Source organism: Sycon ciliatum, chromosome 13, assembly GCF_964019385.1.
Source record: "Sycon ciliatum chromosome 13, ocSycCili1.1, whole genome shotgun sequence".
Taxonomy (NCBI): domain Eukaryota; kingdom Metazoa; phylum Porifera; class Calcarea; order Leucosolenida; family Sycettidae; genus Sycon; species Sycon ciliatum.
Genome location: NC_088655.1, coordinates 22,345,920 through 22,359,564, shown reverse-complemented (window position 1 = coordinate 22,359,564; position 13,645 = coordinate 22,345,920). Strand labels below are relative to the sequence as shown.

The following is a 13,645-nucleotide window of genomic DNA, read 5'->3' as shown; positions in this document are numbered from 1 at the left end:
CAGTGCTTACCTCTTCCATATTCGCCTGTGCCACCGACCCCACAGACTCAGCCCCAGCACCGCCGATGACAGGTGCAGCTTTCTTCTTCTCCTTGTTTAACTCACCTGAAAATCACCATTCGATGTAGGCTCACTGATGACCATCGAAAGAAAAACGTTTACATTTCATGATTGTAACATGGTATTATGTCGGCATCGTTTGTTCTATTTAACGCATTGTTCTCCTCTTTTCCTTTCTTCCTTTTTCTTTTCTTTTCTTGCCGTGCTTGGCTATAACCCCTCTGTTGCAATTTGTTTGTCACTGGGTCATAGACCGCGGGTCTAGAGAAATAAAATCATTATAATAATATACCAACTACATTCCCGAGGGAACTCACTACGACCGCTACCATCCAGACAATCCAGTGGCAGATGCAGCACCTAAGAGTGGGGGAGAGGAGATACGTCGTACAGCCACTGGCACAAGTGACGGTCCAAAAACCTCATCAACCGCATCCGACGTGAGCTTCAGGTGCAGAATGATCAGAATCCCTGGTGGTATGATGATGAATATTGTACAGAGCTGCTCAACTAAATCCAGTCGTGTCACGCCAGTACCGTACGCGCCAGGGGTTGCGCAGTCCTAGACCGGCAGACAATGGGCTGCGAAATGGCGCAAACTTGAGCGACGCGACTGGATTTCATTGTGCAGCACTGTACTATGCTTCTCATGTAGTAACCATCCAGCTGAAATATACAGTACAAACATGTATGTCGTTGATCTGCCCTCTCAGTAGAGACAACGTACTGGAAAAGGAGACATTTTCGGTGGTGTATTATTTTCGGTATTCTCCAAAATCGGCGATTCGGTGGAGGGAAATTTTCGGTAAAACCCGTTTTCCAGGTAAGTGTACTAGTATCTAGTCTGCAGTACCGGTAGTACCGAAATTTTCTGTGCGTTTTATTTTCGGTAAAAATTGTCGTCACCGAAGTTACCGAAAATAAAACACCACCGAAAAATTCTGATTGTACAGTAGCTCCAGTAAAACCTGTGTGTTCCGGACCCTGTGACAAGCTGAATCCTGTATTGACCGGAAGAAGTTTCATGCGCCAACGTGCCGTGGATGGAACGTAAATCCTTGGTTCATAAGGCTTTTAAATCCTGCCACATCCGTGATGATATGACAGAACAGTTTTCGGCACACCAAGAGTGTCCTGTTAAGCCCGGTTTTACTCTACCTATGACTAGCAACCACCCCTTGGGGCCAGAGAAAGCTGTCTTTAATGACAGAGTGGTCCTCAGTTAGGGTTTTGAACCGCACAACCACAATATTATTAGATGAATGTGAGACCGTCCGCTGCCTGGCGAAGTGGTCTGTAGTACTAGGCTGGTCGCTAGTCAAGGTGGTCTTTAGTTACAGGTTTTACAGGAGTACCAGGCTGGTCGCTAGTCAAGGTGGTCTTTAGTTACAGGTTTTTCTGTAGTACCAGGCTGGTCGCTAGTCAAGGTGGTCTTTAGTTACAGGTTTTACTGGAGTACCAGGCTGGTCGCTAGTCAAGGTGGTCTTTAGTTTCAGGTTTTACTGGAGTACCAGGCTGGTCGCTAGTCAAGGTGGTCTTTAGTTTCAGGTTTTACTGTATAATTATTGCAACTCAGATGTTGTAGGTATAAAGTTGTTCTTGTAAGTCTGGAAATCAGTTGTGCACTTAGTGTCATCACGTTTGGATGCCACATTTTAAAAGTTGTATGGTGTTGGAACATGCGTGCATGCACTAACTCTGAATGAAGTTCAACTGTCAGACACTATTTTTTTAAATTTCATGGTTCGCGTGAGACTCGGCTGGAAACCAAGTTTTCCGCATCCTTCAAGGATCAGGGCGCATATGCAGCTCCTAAGGCCGTGGGAGGTGAGTAGATCAGCTCACCAGAAAGTGGTCAAAGACAGAAAATCCCATTCACTGCATCCATGTTCTCCTCGTGCCAGGCCACGAGTTTGGGTCGCAGCACCGCAGGCCGGCATAGTGGGATGGTCTGAGACCATGATTGAGAAACAGAGGGTACCAGGTTCAAGTCCTGCTTGGAAGCGGAATGATTTTTTGCAGCCAGGCTGCGACCCACAGTTAATTGAGACACTATTATAACAGGAGAAATGATAAAATTCGCAGTGATAAAATTGCTGCCATGAAATTTGGAGCGGCCGGCAGAGCTTTCTTGCTCGTTACAAAGATTCTACCCAGAGTTTAATAGCAGGAAAAAACCAGGTCTCGAATCATGGCAATTTATAAAATTATTATACATTGCCATGATTCGAGACCTGGTTTTTTCCTGCTATTAAACTCTGGGTAGAATCTTTGTAACGAGCAAGAAAGCTCTGCTGGCCGCTCCAAATTTCATGGCAGCAATTTTATCACTGCGAATTTTATCATTTCTCATATTATGGTGATTAAGAGCCAGGAACATGATTCCGGGGATTTCCCACTCTGTAAATATACAAAATTTCTGCTTAGCAGAAATTCAGCATTTCACGATTTTCCGAAATTTCAGGAGCGATTAATTTTCGGCATTTTGGGTCAACTTTTCCAAACATTCGCAGACTCCACTACAGCGATAACTTCCTTCATCTTTCTGTGAGAACCGGACCTATTGGACGGTGAGAAGGCAATCATGCCTGGGCAATTGGTGAAGTAAAAATAAAAGTCAACAACAATAACAAACACTGTCACAACATTTACACATTTAGGGTGCAGCAACTAAAACACTCCAAATACGGTCACTGTGCTGCAGACGTCATTTAATTTGTTTACCAAATTTTCGGGCAGGGCGTTTTGGGTCAGTGCCGAAAACAGTTGAAATTAAATAGCTGTGAAATTTTGTGTATTCACAGTATTATGTGATTCTTTAATACTAAAAACGTGATCACCGGTCCAGTACAGGCCTGCTTGCTGTTTTAGTTTTATCATGTCACTCACCTTGTTTACCGACGCCGTCCTTAAAGGCCCGTCAGAGCTAGTGCTATTGGGTGGCGATAATCCGCGCTTGCCACAATGTAAACTGCCGCTGGACAAGTCTTCCGGCTCCAGGCCATCGTAATGGAACCTGCGCTCGGCGGCGTCGTAGGCATTTGGAGTGACTGCATCTCCAGCAGCATCATACACATTCGCCATGTTGGCGTCAGTGGCAGCGTCATAGACATTTTGCCCATGTGTGCCGCTAGCGTGATAGCTAGCTGGCTCATCTGTGTTGCCAGCATCATCGTAGACATTCTGCTCGTCTGCACAATGGAAGAAAACCAGGATGTGTGAATCACTGGGAAGTGCACAATTAAACCGCCAGGAATTAAATGCTCAATAACCTATAGAGGAGAAAAGAGATGAAGGGTGAGTGCGAGAGAGAGAGAGAGAGAGAGAGAGAGAGAGAGAGAGAGAGAGAGAGAGAGAGAGAGAGAGATAGGGAGAGAGAGAGATAGGGAGAGAGAGAGAGAGAGAGAGAGAGATAGGGAGAGAGAGATAGGGAGAGAGAGAGAGAGAGAGAGAGAAAAAGAGAGAGAGATAGGGAGAGAGATAGGGCGAGAGATAGATAGAGAGAGAGAGAGGGAGAGAGAGAGGGAGTGTGTGTGTGAGTGAGACGGAGAGTGAGTGCGAGAGAGAGTAAGTGTGAGAGAGAGAGACAGTGACTGAGAGAGTGACTGAGAGAGATAGAGTAAAGGGGATTATGCTATGCCGAATTTTCTTCCATTCACATAATCACCAAGGAACGCTAGCATACGTTTATCTTTTGCTACTACTACAACGGTTCCGTTCAGCGGCACAATTGTTCTTCTGTGGCAGTGTACTTGGTTGGTTGGTTAGCTTGTTCGTTTATTTTAATTCGCACAATAAACGGGAACTAGGCCCAATTAAAAGGTGGTTCTTGACCAGGGAGTTGTACGACTTCTTGTTTTTGGCCTGCCCGGTACGCGAACCCCGTCGAATTTATTATTATTTTTATTTAGGCCCAATGATATAAAGGCGAATGGATAAGCCGCATTTAGAAAAGAGAGGACAGGACTTAGAAAATTACGAAAGAAGAAGTATCTGACAGAGGACTCGAGCGAGTATCAGGGGTGACAGGGTGGTCGAGGAGAGCTAGGGGAAGGGTTAGTCTGAGCAACAATATGGTAGGCAACTTATGCTGAACCTTTTCTGTCTTTCTATGGTCCGAACGCCATCCGGCAGCAGGTTCCAGAGTGCAGATCCTGCGACGGCCGGCCGAGAAGCGCCATAGCGAGTGGAGGATGGCTGACTGAGCAGACCACTGGACCTCTGATGACGAGTTCTCCTGCCAGCAGATCTGACGAACAGTACAGACAACGTGGCACTAGCTTGCCCTTGAAGGCACCTCCAGACAAACACCAGTAGCTTGCGCTTGCTGAGTTCGCCTATCCGGTACAAGCCGTGCTGCACCAGTAGGGGATGCACGGTTGTGTAGGGTGTGTGGCCGTCTTGTGTGTGTGTGTGTGTGTGTGTGTGTGTGTGTGTGTGTGTGTGTGTGTGTGTGCGTGTGTGTGTGTGTGTGTGTGTGTCTGTCTGTCTGTCTGTTTGTGTGTATGTGTGTCGCGAATTCGATCTTACGTAACATCCGCAAATGCTAAAATAACTCAGTTTGAATGTTTCACGTAACTTTTCTCCTTTTTTTTGTCTATCGCCATATTTGCCATGGCGATGTGCAGTGCTGGCGGTTTTTGATGCGCATGCTTGATCCTTTGGCGATGATGTTTTTTGGCTTGCTGACTGCACTCGAGGGGTTTTCAGTTTTTTGTTCTAATGGGACGTCTGACGACGATGAAGTCCAATCCTTGTTGCTCTGTGTCTAATGTCAGTAACAATTAATTCAGTAACGATAGAGCTACAATTTTAGAGCTCTCTCGACTCAGCGAATGGAATAACTTCAGTCAAACAGTAATTTGTGAGTGGCAATCAGGCCGGGAAATTCAAACTGTATTAATTTTATGCCACCACAATGTGTGTGTGTGTGTGTGTGTGTGTGTGTGTGTGTGTGTGTGTGTGTGTATGCGAGTAAGTGTGCATGTGTGTCTGTGTATGAACGTGTTTGCGCGTTTGTGCGTGTGCGCTTGCCTGCGTGAGTGTGTGAGTGCTTGCGAGTCTGCATGTGTGTGTGCTTACATGCATGTACCGTATTATCTCTAATATAAGCACGGTCCTTTATTTTTTCAATGTACCTCCGCCCCGTGCTATTAATGGAGACGTTCCTTTATTGGAGACTGTTCCATTATTATTTCAACCTCATTCCAGAGGCATGTTGCCATGCCAAATTCATGTGAGACACACACATCTCAGGGTTTTTTTCGCCGGTACAGATAATGAATTTACACAGTGTGCTTATATTGGAGACTGAGCACTTTATTTTTTGAATGCCGCCCCAAGGTGTTCTATTATTGGAGACGTGCTATTATTGGAGACTGTGCTTATATTAGAGATAATACGGTATATGCAAATGGGATGCGGTATTCTCTTCAGGGGCTGGATTTGTGCGACCACAAATCCAACAGGAGAAGCAATGAAGAAGCAACTTTCCACTTACCCGGCGGAGGAACGATTGTGCTCAGGGACATTGAAATCTGCGCTGCGTAGTACGAGTTGCGCACGCGTGGTGGATCGGCTTGGACAATGGGAGTTTTCTGTACGCAGGTCAGGCCGAGTGTAGCGCTTGACACCGTCTTCAGAAGCGTTTTCCGGAACAACACTAGCATTCCGAGTATGACGAGCAGGCAGCCGAGGGCGGCAGCGCCGCAGACGAGTTCCGCAAAGTTACCGCCGTGACCCCCGGAAGACTTGGCGTCACGGGGCACGACCGTCTTCTTGCCAGCGGTGTTGGCGTGCGGATGTGCAGGGTGTGGCAGAGGTGATGGCGCGTGTGCAGACGGTAGAGAAGCATCTTGCCCGACCTGGGGACTGTTTGGAGGTGTAGATGAGGCGCTTGACGTATTTCCTTGTGCTGGGGTAGCGCGTACCAGCTCGGTTCCTGCTTGGGTTGGTGTGTGGTCACCTGTGTGGAGTGGTGTGTGGTCACCTGTTTCGAGTGGTGTCTGGTCAGATGTTTGGAGTGGTGTGTGGTCACCTGTTTGGAGTGGTGTGTGGTCAGATGTTTGGAGTGGTGTGCGCATACTTGTTTGTGTCTGTGCGGGAGTTCTTGTTGGCGCTGGTGTTTGTGCGTTTATTTGAGTTGGCGACTGCGTTTTTGTGTGCGCTGGCGCCCGCAGGGTTGCTCGTCCTTGTGTGGGAGTGCTCGTTTGATTTCCGGCGTGAGTGCGTGTTTGGTTTGGTGTTTGTGTACTGGTCGGGGTTGTTTGCGTTGCTGGGTGGGACGGTTTGGATAGCGTTGCTGCCACGGCAGAACTCTCTTCAGCTCTATGCACGGGTGATGCGGTGGGTTTCGCATGCACTCTAGCGCTTGCAGTGGCTACAGACGGTGTCTTGGAGGCTGGTGTACCTGGTGACGGGCTTGCACCGATCCGAAATGCCGCTGTCGAATTGGAAGGTCTTTTCGTGGCATCTGGGAAAAGAATAGAAAAACGAACGCCAAAGCTCAGAGACGTCAATCTCCTAATGGCACGACAAGATGAAATATGGTGTACACATACAGTGTGACAGCTGACTGCAGCACTAAAAGTAGAATTGCTGGAAAGGTGCATCGACACTACACTATTCAGCTGTTTGTCCTTGACGCCACCCTACATCATGCACGGGTATTGTGCCAAGTTCACGGTATTGTTAGGGCACGGGTTGTACGTTTCCCCAGCACTTTGACGGACAGCAGGTTTTGGAGAGATTGAGCTGCAGAGAGTGCTCAATATCACTGGCAGAGCATAGAACATACTGTAAAAGCCGTTATTCTAACAAGGCGCATATATAACCATCTCCCAAAGTTCACTACAGTGAAATGATAACTTTTTTGCTGCGCGCAAAGTTCGTGTTTTCAAGAATTCTAACGAGGCGCATATATAACGATCTCCCAAAATTGACCACTGTAAGGGTCGTCCATAAATTTCGAACCTCTTTCACAAAACGAAATAATTTCGTTATGGGGTGGGAGGGGGTTGACCAATTTCGTTTCAGAAAACACTGATCCATGTACATGGCCGTTGTATATGCATGTATGTCAACATTTTTTACGCTCTGAGGGGGAGGGAGGGAGGGGTTGGGTCTAAACTAAAATAATTCGTTTGGTGAAAAAAGTTTGATATTTACGGACGCCCCCTAATTAAAAGCGATAATTTTTTGCGGCGCGCAAAGTTCACGTTTTCAAGAATTCTGCTCGTTCACGATGAGAAACCTTTACGATTTTATCTCTTCAGTCGGATCTTGTACTGTCTACAGTCAATGTACAGAGCAGTGTGCGACGATTTGTATTCGCGAATGCGTGATGGCCGCGAAAATAGCGAAATATAATCTCTAGCGAAAATTTCTCTCTTCACAGTTGTTTACGTGTACCAAAGGTAACCATGGTAACGGTTCTCACTCATTCTCAACGCTCAATAGGACAGTATATGTATCGATTTCTCTATAACGATTTCCATTTTTACGACAGATTTCTCCTCGTTAACTCATTCGAATCAGCACTTCGTTATTATATGGCTTTTACCGTAGCTGCTGACACTCAGTAGAGGACGTTCAGGTTGGTTGTAACTCTGAGTTTCATGCCAGTCGCCAACCATCAGACAGCTGTTACTGGGATCTACCCACCAGTACGCTTACTAGTGAACACAAATTTAGTGCTATGTGCAGAAACTAAACCTTACAAAACACAATGGAAAAATTCGTAATCAAGCGGCTGCTGGGGTTGGTCTCCCAAACTAAGCATAACCATAGTACCGCGAAACGGTCCCTACTTACTCGTTCGGCAACACACGATGAGCATGTCATCGATGTAGATATCTCCCCAGCCACCGCCGGCTCTGGTGACGAACCTTAGTTGCAACTGATATGGACAGAGGAGAAGAGAGGGGATTGGAAAGAGGCTAAGTGTCCAGTCCGGATCGCGTTCAAATGCGCTTTGTGGCAAAGCCTTTGCTGAATTCTTCCTACGAAAACACACGTCAATTATTCGTCGCTTGTCAGAGCGATTCTGGACTGGGAATTTCCGGTAACTTCAAAATATCCGTAACTCCCAATCAAATACATGTTTAAAGTAAAGAAAACGGACCAAGAAATGACAAGTTATGCTACAATGTCTGTCTGTCTGTCTGTCTGTCTGTCTGTCTGTTTGTCTGTCTGTCTGTCTGTCTGTCTGTCTATTTGTCTCTCTGTCTCTCTCTCTGTGACCTACCGTCTTCTTGCGTATACAAGCCGTGCTAGGCTTCTATCAAGCTAGGATTCTATTTGAACCACATATCTCTATATGAGCTGTCAGTATATATATAGTACAAATCAGGTTTGCATTCAGAACTTAAAACTCAGATAATGAGCCCGTAATATGGGCCGCGATCAGCTAAAACATGTCTTTGGGGTTTCGTAAAAAAGTTGAGAAATGACGAAATGAAAAGAAATGTTTTTTCGAGCGCGTTCACTCTGCACTTCGTTCATGATGTGGCGATCATCTTCTCAAATTTGGATCAAACACTAGTTTGGCGGTCTAGTTCAAGTAGCTGGCGAGCAAAGACTGACAATGTTCGTATCTAGTGACACTAGAGCAGCTCGCAGGGCCAGACGGTCGCTGTGCATGGCCCAGGTTTGGTCAGGTGTCAGCACGTCCGTGGCGGCAGGTCTGCAGAGCGATGCTGACAATGTTTTGGGATCTCAGTGATGTTGATGTCAACAGCGAAGCTGAATCGTCCCCGTCATCTCCAGTAGCGAAGAGGCACAAGTTGTGGGCGAGTACATAATCATTAGGCGGCGAACCGGCTGCCTTACGACGTTACTTGCCGTCCAGCTCTCATGAGTCGTCTGACGCAGTATCGAAAGCGCAGGCGACGATCGAAAGTGTCACTGCCAGAATCGAAAGAGTATGCAAGTGCAACGCCTCCCAGAGCATCGTGGTGCTTTCCAGGAAGAACTTGGGCCATGCCTTTGAACTGATGTCGTTGACATGCTCAAGTCTGTGTCAACATCTTTAGCTCCGTTGTATTGTGCTCCGCCACAAAAGCCATTAAGTAATAGTTTGTCTCTTTGTGCCAGACTGCGCGAAAACTGTCATTTTCTATTTTAAAGTACATATTTTGAAAGCTGTTTTGGGAGCACTAGTCTTGTAGACTACCTTTTGTTGCCCTGTATCACCTTCAAGAGGTCAAGTAAGGTCCCAAGAACTGTTTTCTGGAGGAAAATAAAATTTGAAAAATTTCACTCTAAGACATGTTTTAGCTGGTTGTGGCCCATAATTTTTTTTTTAAAGAAGAAGAAAACACAAGGAAACTAGGCATGAGGTACATATCCACGACTGTAACAAGATAATAGAGAGGTTGCGATTTTGACACTCCGGGCTCGAGTAACGAAAGTTGCCACGAAGATTCGTCCAAACGCGACCGAACAACAGCAGATCTGCGAAAAAAATCCGTTACCTGGAATACTAAAATACTGATATTTTACAACTCCCTGTCTTGACTCTTTGCACCCCCGCGGCTGTTGCGTCGAGCCACTACGAAAAAGTTCACGCGTTTGCGCAACCTCCCGGTTTACGAATGTTCTTTAGCTTTTTCGTTAAAAATATTTGTTACGACGCTACGAATTTTCGTTGTTCGCAACCTCTGTAATAAGCGGTGAGAAAGACTGACTACAGTCATAGAGAGTTGCTTCACTACTCGTTTCCTTGTGTTTTCTTCCACTATACGACTCTAGAGTTTATCTATCAATCAGTATCTTTCTCTCTCTCTCTCTCTCTCTCCGTCCGTCCGTCCATCCGTCTGTCTCTCTCTCCCTCTCTCCCTCTCTCTCTCTCTCTCTCTCTCTCTCTCTCTCTCTCTCTCTCTCTCTATCTCTCTCTCTCTCTCTCTCTCTCTCTCTATCTCTCTCTCTCTCTCTCTCTCTCTTTATCTCTCTCTCTCTCTCTCTCTCTCTCTCTCTCTCTCTCTGTATGTCTGTCTCTCTGTCTGTCTGTCTGTCTGTCTCTCTCTCTCTCTCTCTCTGTCTGTCTGTCTGTCTCTCTCTCTCTCTCGTCTACCTCTGTGTTTCCTCCTGTTGAACATGCATTTTCAACAAGTTATGATCTTCTCATCCTTACCCTCATCCGACCACTAAAACTTCGGAATGGGCACAAGCGACTCTGAACTCGGTGAACATTAGGCCCAGTACCGTTGGCTTGACTTGCGGACATGTTGAACAGCAATCGATTGTGGCCCGTGGCGATTTCGTACACGACCAGCGCACCGTCGACGAAGTTCGACGCCATCACGCTGAAGGTGATGTTGCATATGCCGCGCATGTATGCCTGAGGCAAGAGGCAAGACATGCAGGACAAAGAGAAAGTAATCATTAACTGAGTGGTATTACGGATTAAAAGAGAGGACACAATGTTACGAGTTATGACTAACTGTCGACCAAAGTAACCAGATCTTATACAGCCAGCGAGTGCGACAACAAGGCACAAACTGACAAGCAGTGCTGAGACATTCGACGACCAGACACCTAGATCCAACACATCTCCGAGTCATAACTTTTAACCTTTTGCCCTCTCTTTTAAGCCATAATTGCTTTGGCTCAACATCCGAGTTTGAGGGCTATTACATATCTATTATTGCACGATTAAAGAAGTCTGTAGTAACTGGCCTTTCTCCACCTGCTCCCAGTCCCGTGCCATCTCCACACTTGTACAAAGGGGACGACGATGACTACATTTAGAAGACTGTTTATTGACACGACGAAGAAACACAACTAGACAAGACGAACTCAAGACGAAGACTACTTTTCATACTACAGCAACACGCGCATGCGCCAAACATGATGTACACGCGACGTATACAAAATAACGTACTATACGGTAGAAAGTCCGTCTACTACAAAGTCAATATATGAAATATAGAACGAGTGAAAGACCGAGGTCCCCCGAGGTGTTTTACGAGGTCTATATTGGAGCTAGGTGTCAGGTCGCCAAATGTCTTAGTGCTCCTTGTTAGTTTGTGCCGTCTTGTCGCACTCGCTGACTGTCTAATACCTGGTTACGTTGGTGGACAGTTTGTCATAACTCGTGACATTTTGTCCTTTTCCTTTCTTTCTTATTAGCCTTGTAGTTACGGCAACCGCTGATGAGTGTCCCAAGAAAACGTTGTGCTTACTTTACATTGGATTTCCTTGTGAAGTGTGTGTTTGGTGATGACGGCACATCTAACCGTATTCACAGCCATGCTATTACATTGCACGCATATTCCTTTCCAGGACAGGCGTGTAACTCCTGTACAGTCAGCGTAGTCCGGTCAGTGGCGGTCACCACACCAGCCAATGGCCGTCATAGGTGCTACCATAGTGATAATAGGCAAATTGGCGGCTATGAGGTTGCCGGTGATACATGGTGACCACAACACAGATGTGGCTCTGGTACATGGTCACCACACCACAGATGTACAGTCTACACCCTGCCGACATGTTCACCTCTACAATTCAGGCCGTGGTCATACTACGATCAGCAAGAGGTTTTAGGGCGCGTTCAGACTGGCGTGAATAGCCGCCGGAATGCTGCAGCATAATCCCGGGAATCGCAATCACACTGCACATGTATCCGGCTGGAATGGCCAGTACATGTGAGGCTTCGACATTTGAAAAATTTGAGTTGACTCAGTTTGAGTTGGATATCAAAAATAAACTAATTCAGTCTGTTGAAATACTGGATCATTGTGCTTTTGCTTGTGCTTGTCGACGGAAAGAATACTATGTCCGGAGTGTTTGGTGCTTGGGTGGCATTCATCCGCTCCGCGATCAGAGTATGCTTCTCGTTCGCAGCAAGCGTTTTGCCTGCAGAGCGGCCCGCAAAAATCACCACGTACAGCTCCATGAACTCCCTCTCCATTGCTGAGTCGAACAAAGATTTCGGCATGATGGGAGAAGTTGGCAGTCTAGAAGTCAAACCTCAAAACTCAAAAGCATGCAGTCAGACTGAAAGCGAGGCTGAAATAAAACGAAAAGACGGAACATGTGCTGCAAGGATATCAAAAGCGCTCCGCGTGCCGCCGGAATCTGCATTCCACCGGCCTGCAGAGTGGTGGGAAACCTTCTTCCGTGTTTACCCTGGCGGGAACGTCACGTGAGCGATTCACCTTCACAACTTTCACATTCCGCTGGCTTTTTACGCCAGTCTGAACGTGCCCTAAAAGAGCCCAGAGTGCGCAACTCTGCATTTGTGACCTCACAGCGCAATTCAAGACTACTCGATGACATAATTATTATTACCACAAAGTACCGCCAGAGAGCCCTGCCTCGCAGGATCGCCCACCTTGATTTTACAGCCAGGGAAAGGAATACCGTATGGCAGAATGCAACAAAGTGTGTACACTGAGCAGGTTTTTGTGTGGAGCTCGTGTCCACTCGAAGGCTCGGATTGTCTGCAGAACGTGCAGTATGTGTACACAGTCCGTGTCGCATGACCTACAGACCGGAGACCACCGCCACAATACGACCACGAGAGGATGAGATGGTGGGGTGCTCTGGCGGTACTTTACTTTACATCTACTGACAGCTTGCGATGCAGTGCCATTGACGTCCTGCATCAGTCATGTCTCATTGGATGTACCGTGAACAGTACATAGCCAAGAGTGTGCAAGGATCCAGCTGTGATGGGTTCACCCATGGCGGAATGTTTTTTTTAATTGTGTCGACCTTTCCCGCTCTTGTCGTGTAGATACTGTGCGAGTTCATGATTTTCAGGACACATCGATCTATCGTTCGTTTTTCTGCTTTGACTACCGTAGCTGTCACGTAAAATCTGTTTGTACTTTGATCTCGGGCGACGCATGAAGAAAAAAGTTAAACATTTTGGTCGTTAAACTTTCTGGTTTTACAGTATATCATGGTACTTAGGGGGCGTTCGAATTGTCTTCATCAACTGTTCAAACAAATTTTATAAAGAGATTAGGGGCCGTCCAAGGTTACCAATAATATTTTCAAAATGAAAAGTTTTCGTTTGGGGGTGGGTGGGTTTGATGGAGTTTCGTTTTGAAAATAATTATTGAATGCAGATCGAGAATGCCCAGTTACTTCTGGGTGTCGAAAATTGACATCAATATTTTATAGGAATTCGTTTTACCTGCAGAAAAGGTGGGTGGGTGGGTGGGGGCTGAAAAATACTGAAACTTGTCGTTTTGTAAAAACAGTCGGTAACCCCGGACGGCACCTTAGTTGAGGTGTCCCATTAGAACGGTTTCTATCATTTTTAGAGTTTTCAGTGGAATTGTCATGGCGATGATGACGTCCAATCAGATCGACCATCTCCACGTACGGCGTGACTTAGCTATTCCAAACTCTTCAAAACTTATCCACCTCTCCCATCGGGTGAGGTTGTGAAGTTTGCAGGAGTTTGCAGAAGTTTCCAGGAGCTTCGTTTTTCTGAAGAAGCCATTAAGGCCACCTCTTCAGAAAAAGGAAACTCCTCGAAAAGTCAAAGAGTGACAATTCGAACGCGCCATTTACTGTGGTGGACAGTTACTCTTAACTCGTCGCCATAATTATGTTCTTTTCTTTCTCAATG

General features: G+C 46.4%; 1 protein-coding gene across 1 annotated transcript in view; it reads right to left on the bottom strand.

Moving 5' to 3' along the window:
• Positions 1–13,645, bottom strand: part of LOC135829951 (mucin-4-like) — a 31,098-nt gene that overhangs the window by 5,335 nt on the left and 12,118 nt on the right. The window contains exons 6-9 of the mRNA XM_065342344.1: positions 10,193–10,399; positions 7,873–7,957; positions 5,561–6,532; positions 2,950–3,251 (exon numbers count right to left, since the gene is read on the bottom strand). Coding sequence (XP_065198416.1) covers positions 2,950–3,251; positions 5,561–6,532; positions 7,873–7,957; positions 10,193–10,399 — 1,566 coding nt within the window. The remainder of the gene's footprint in view (positions 1–2,949; positions 3,252–5,560; positions 6,533–7,872; positions 7,958–10,192; positions 10,400–13,645) is intronic.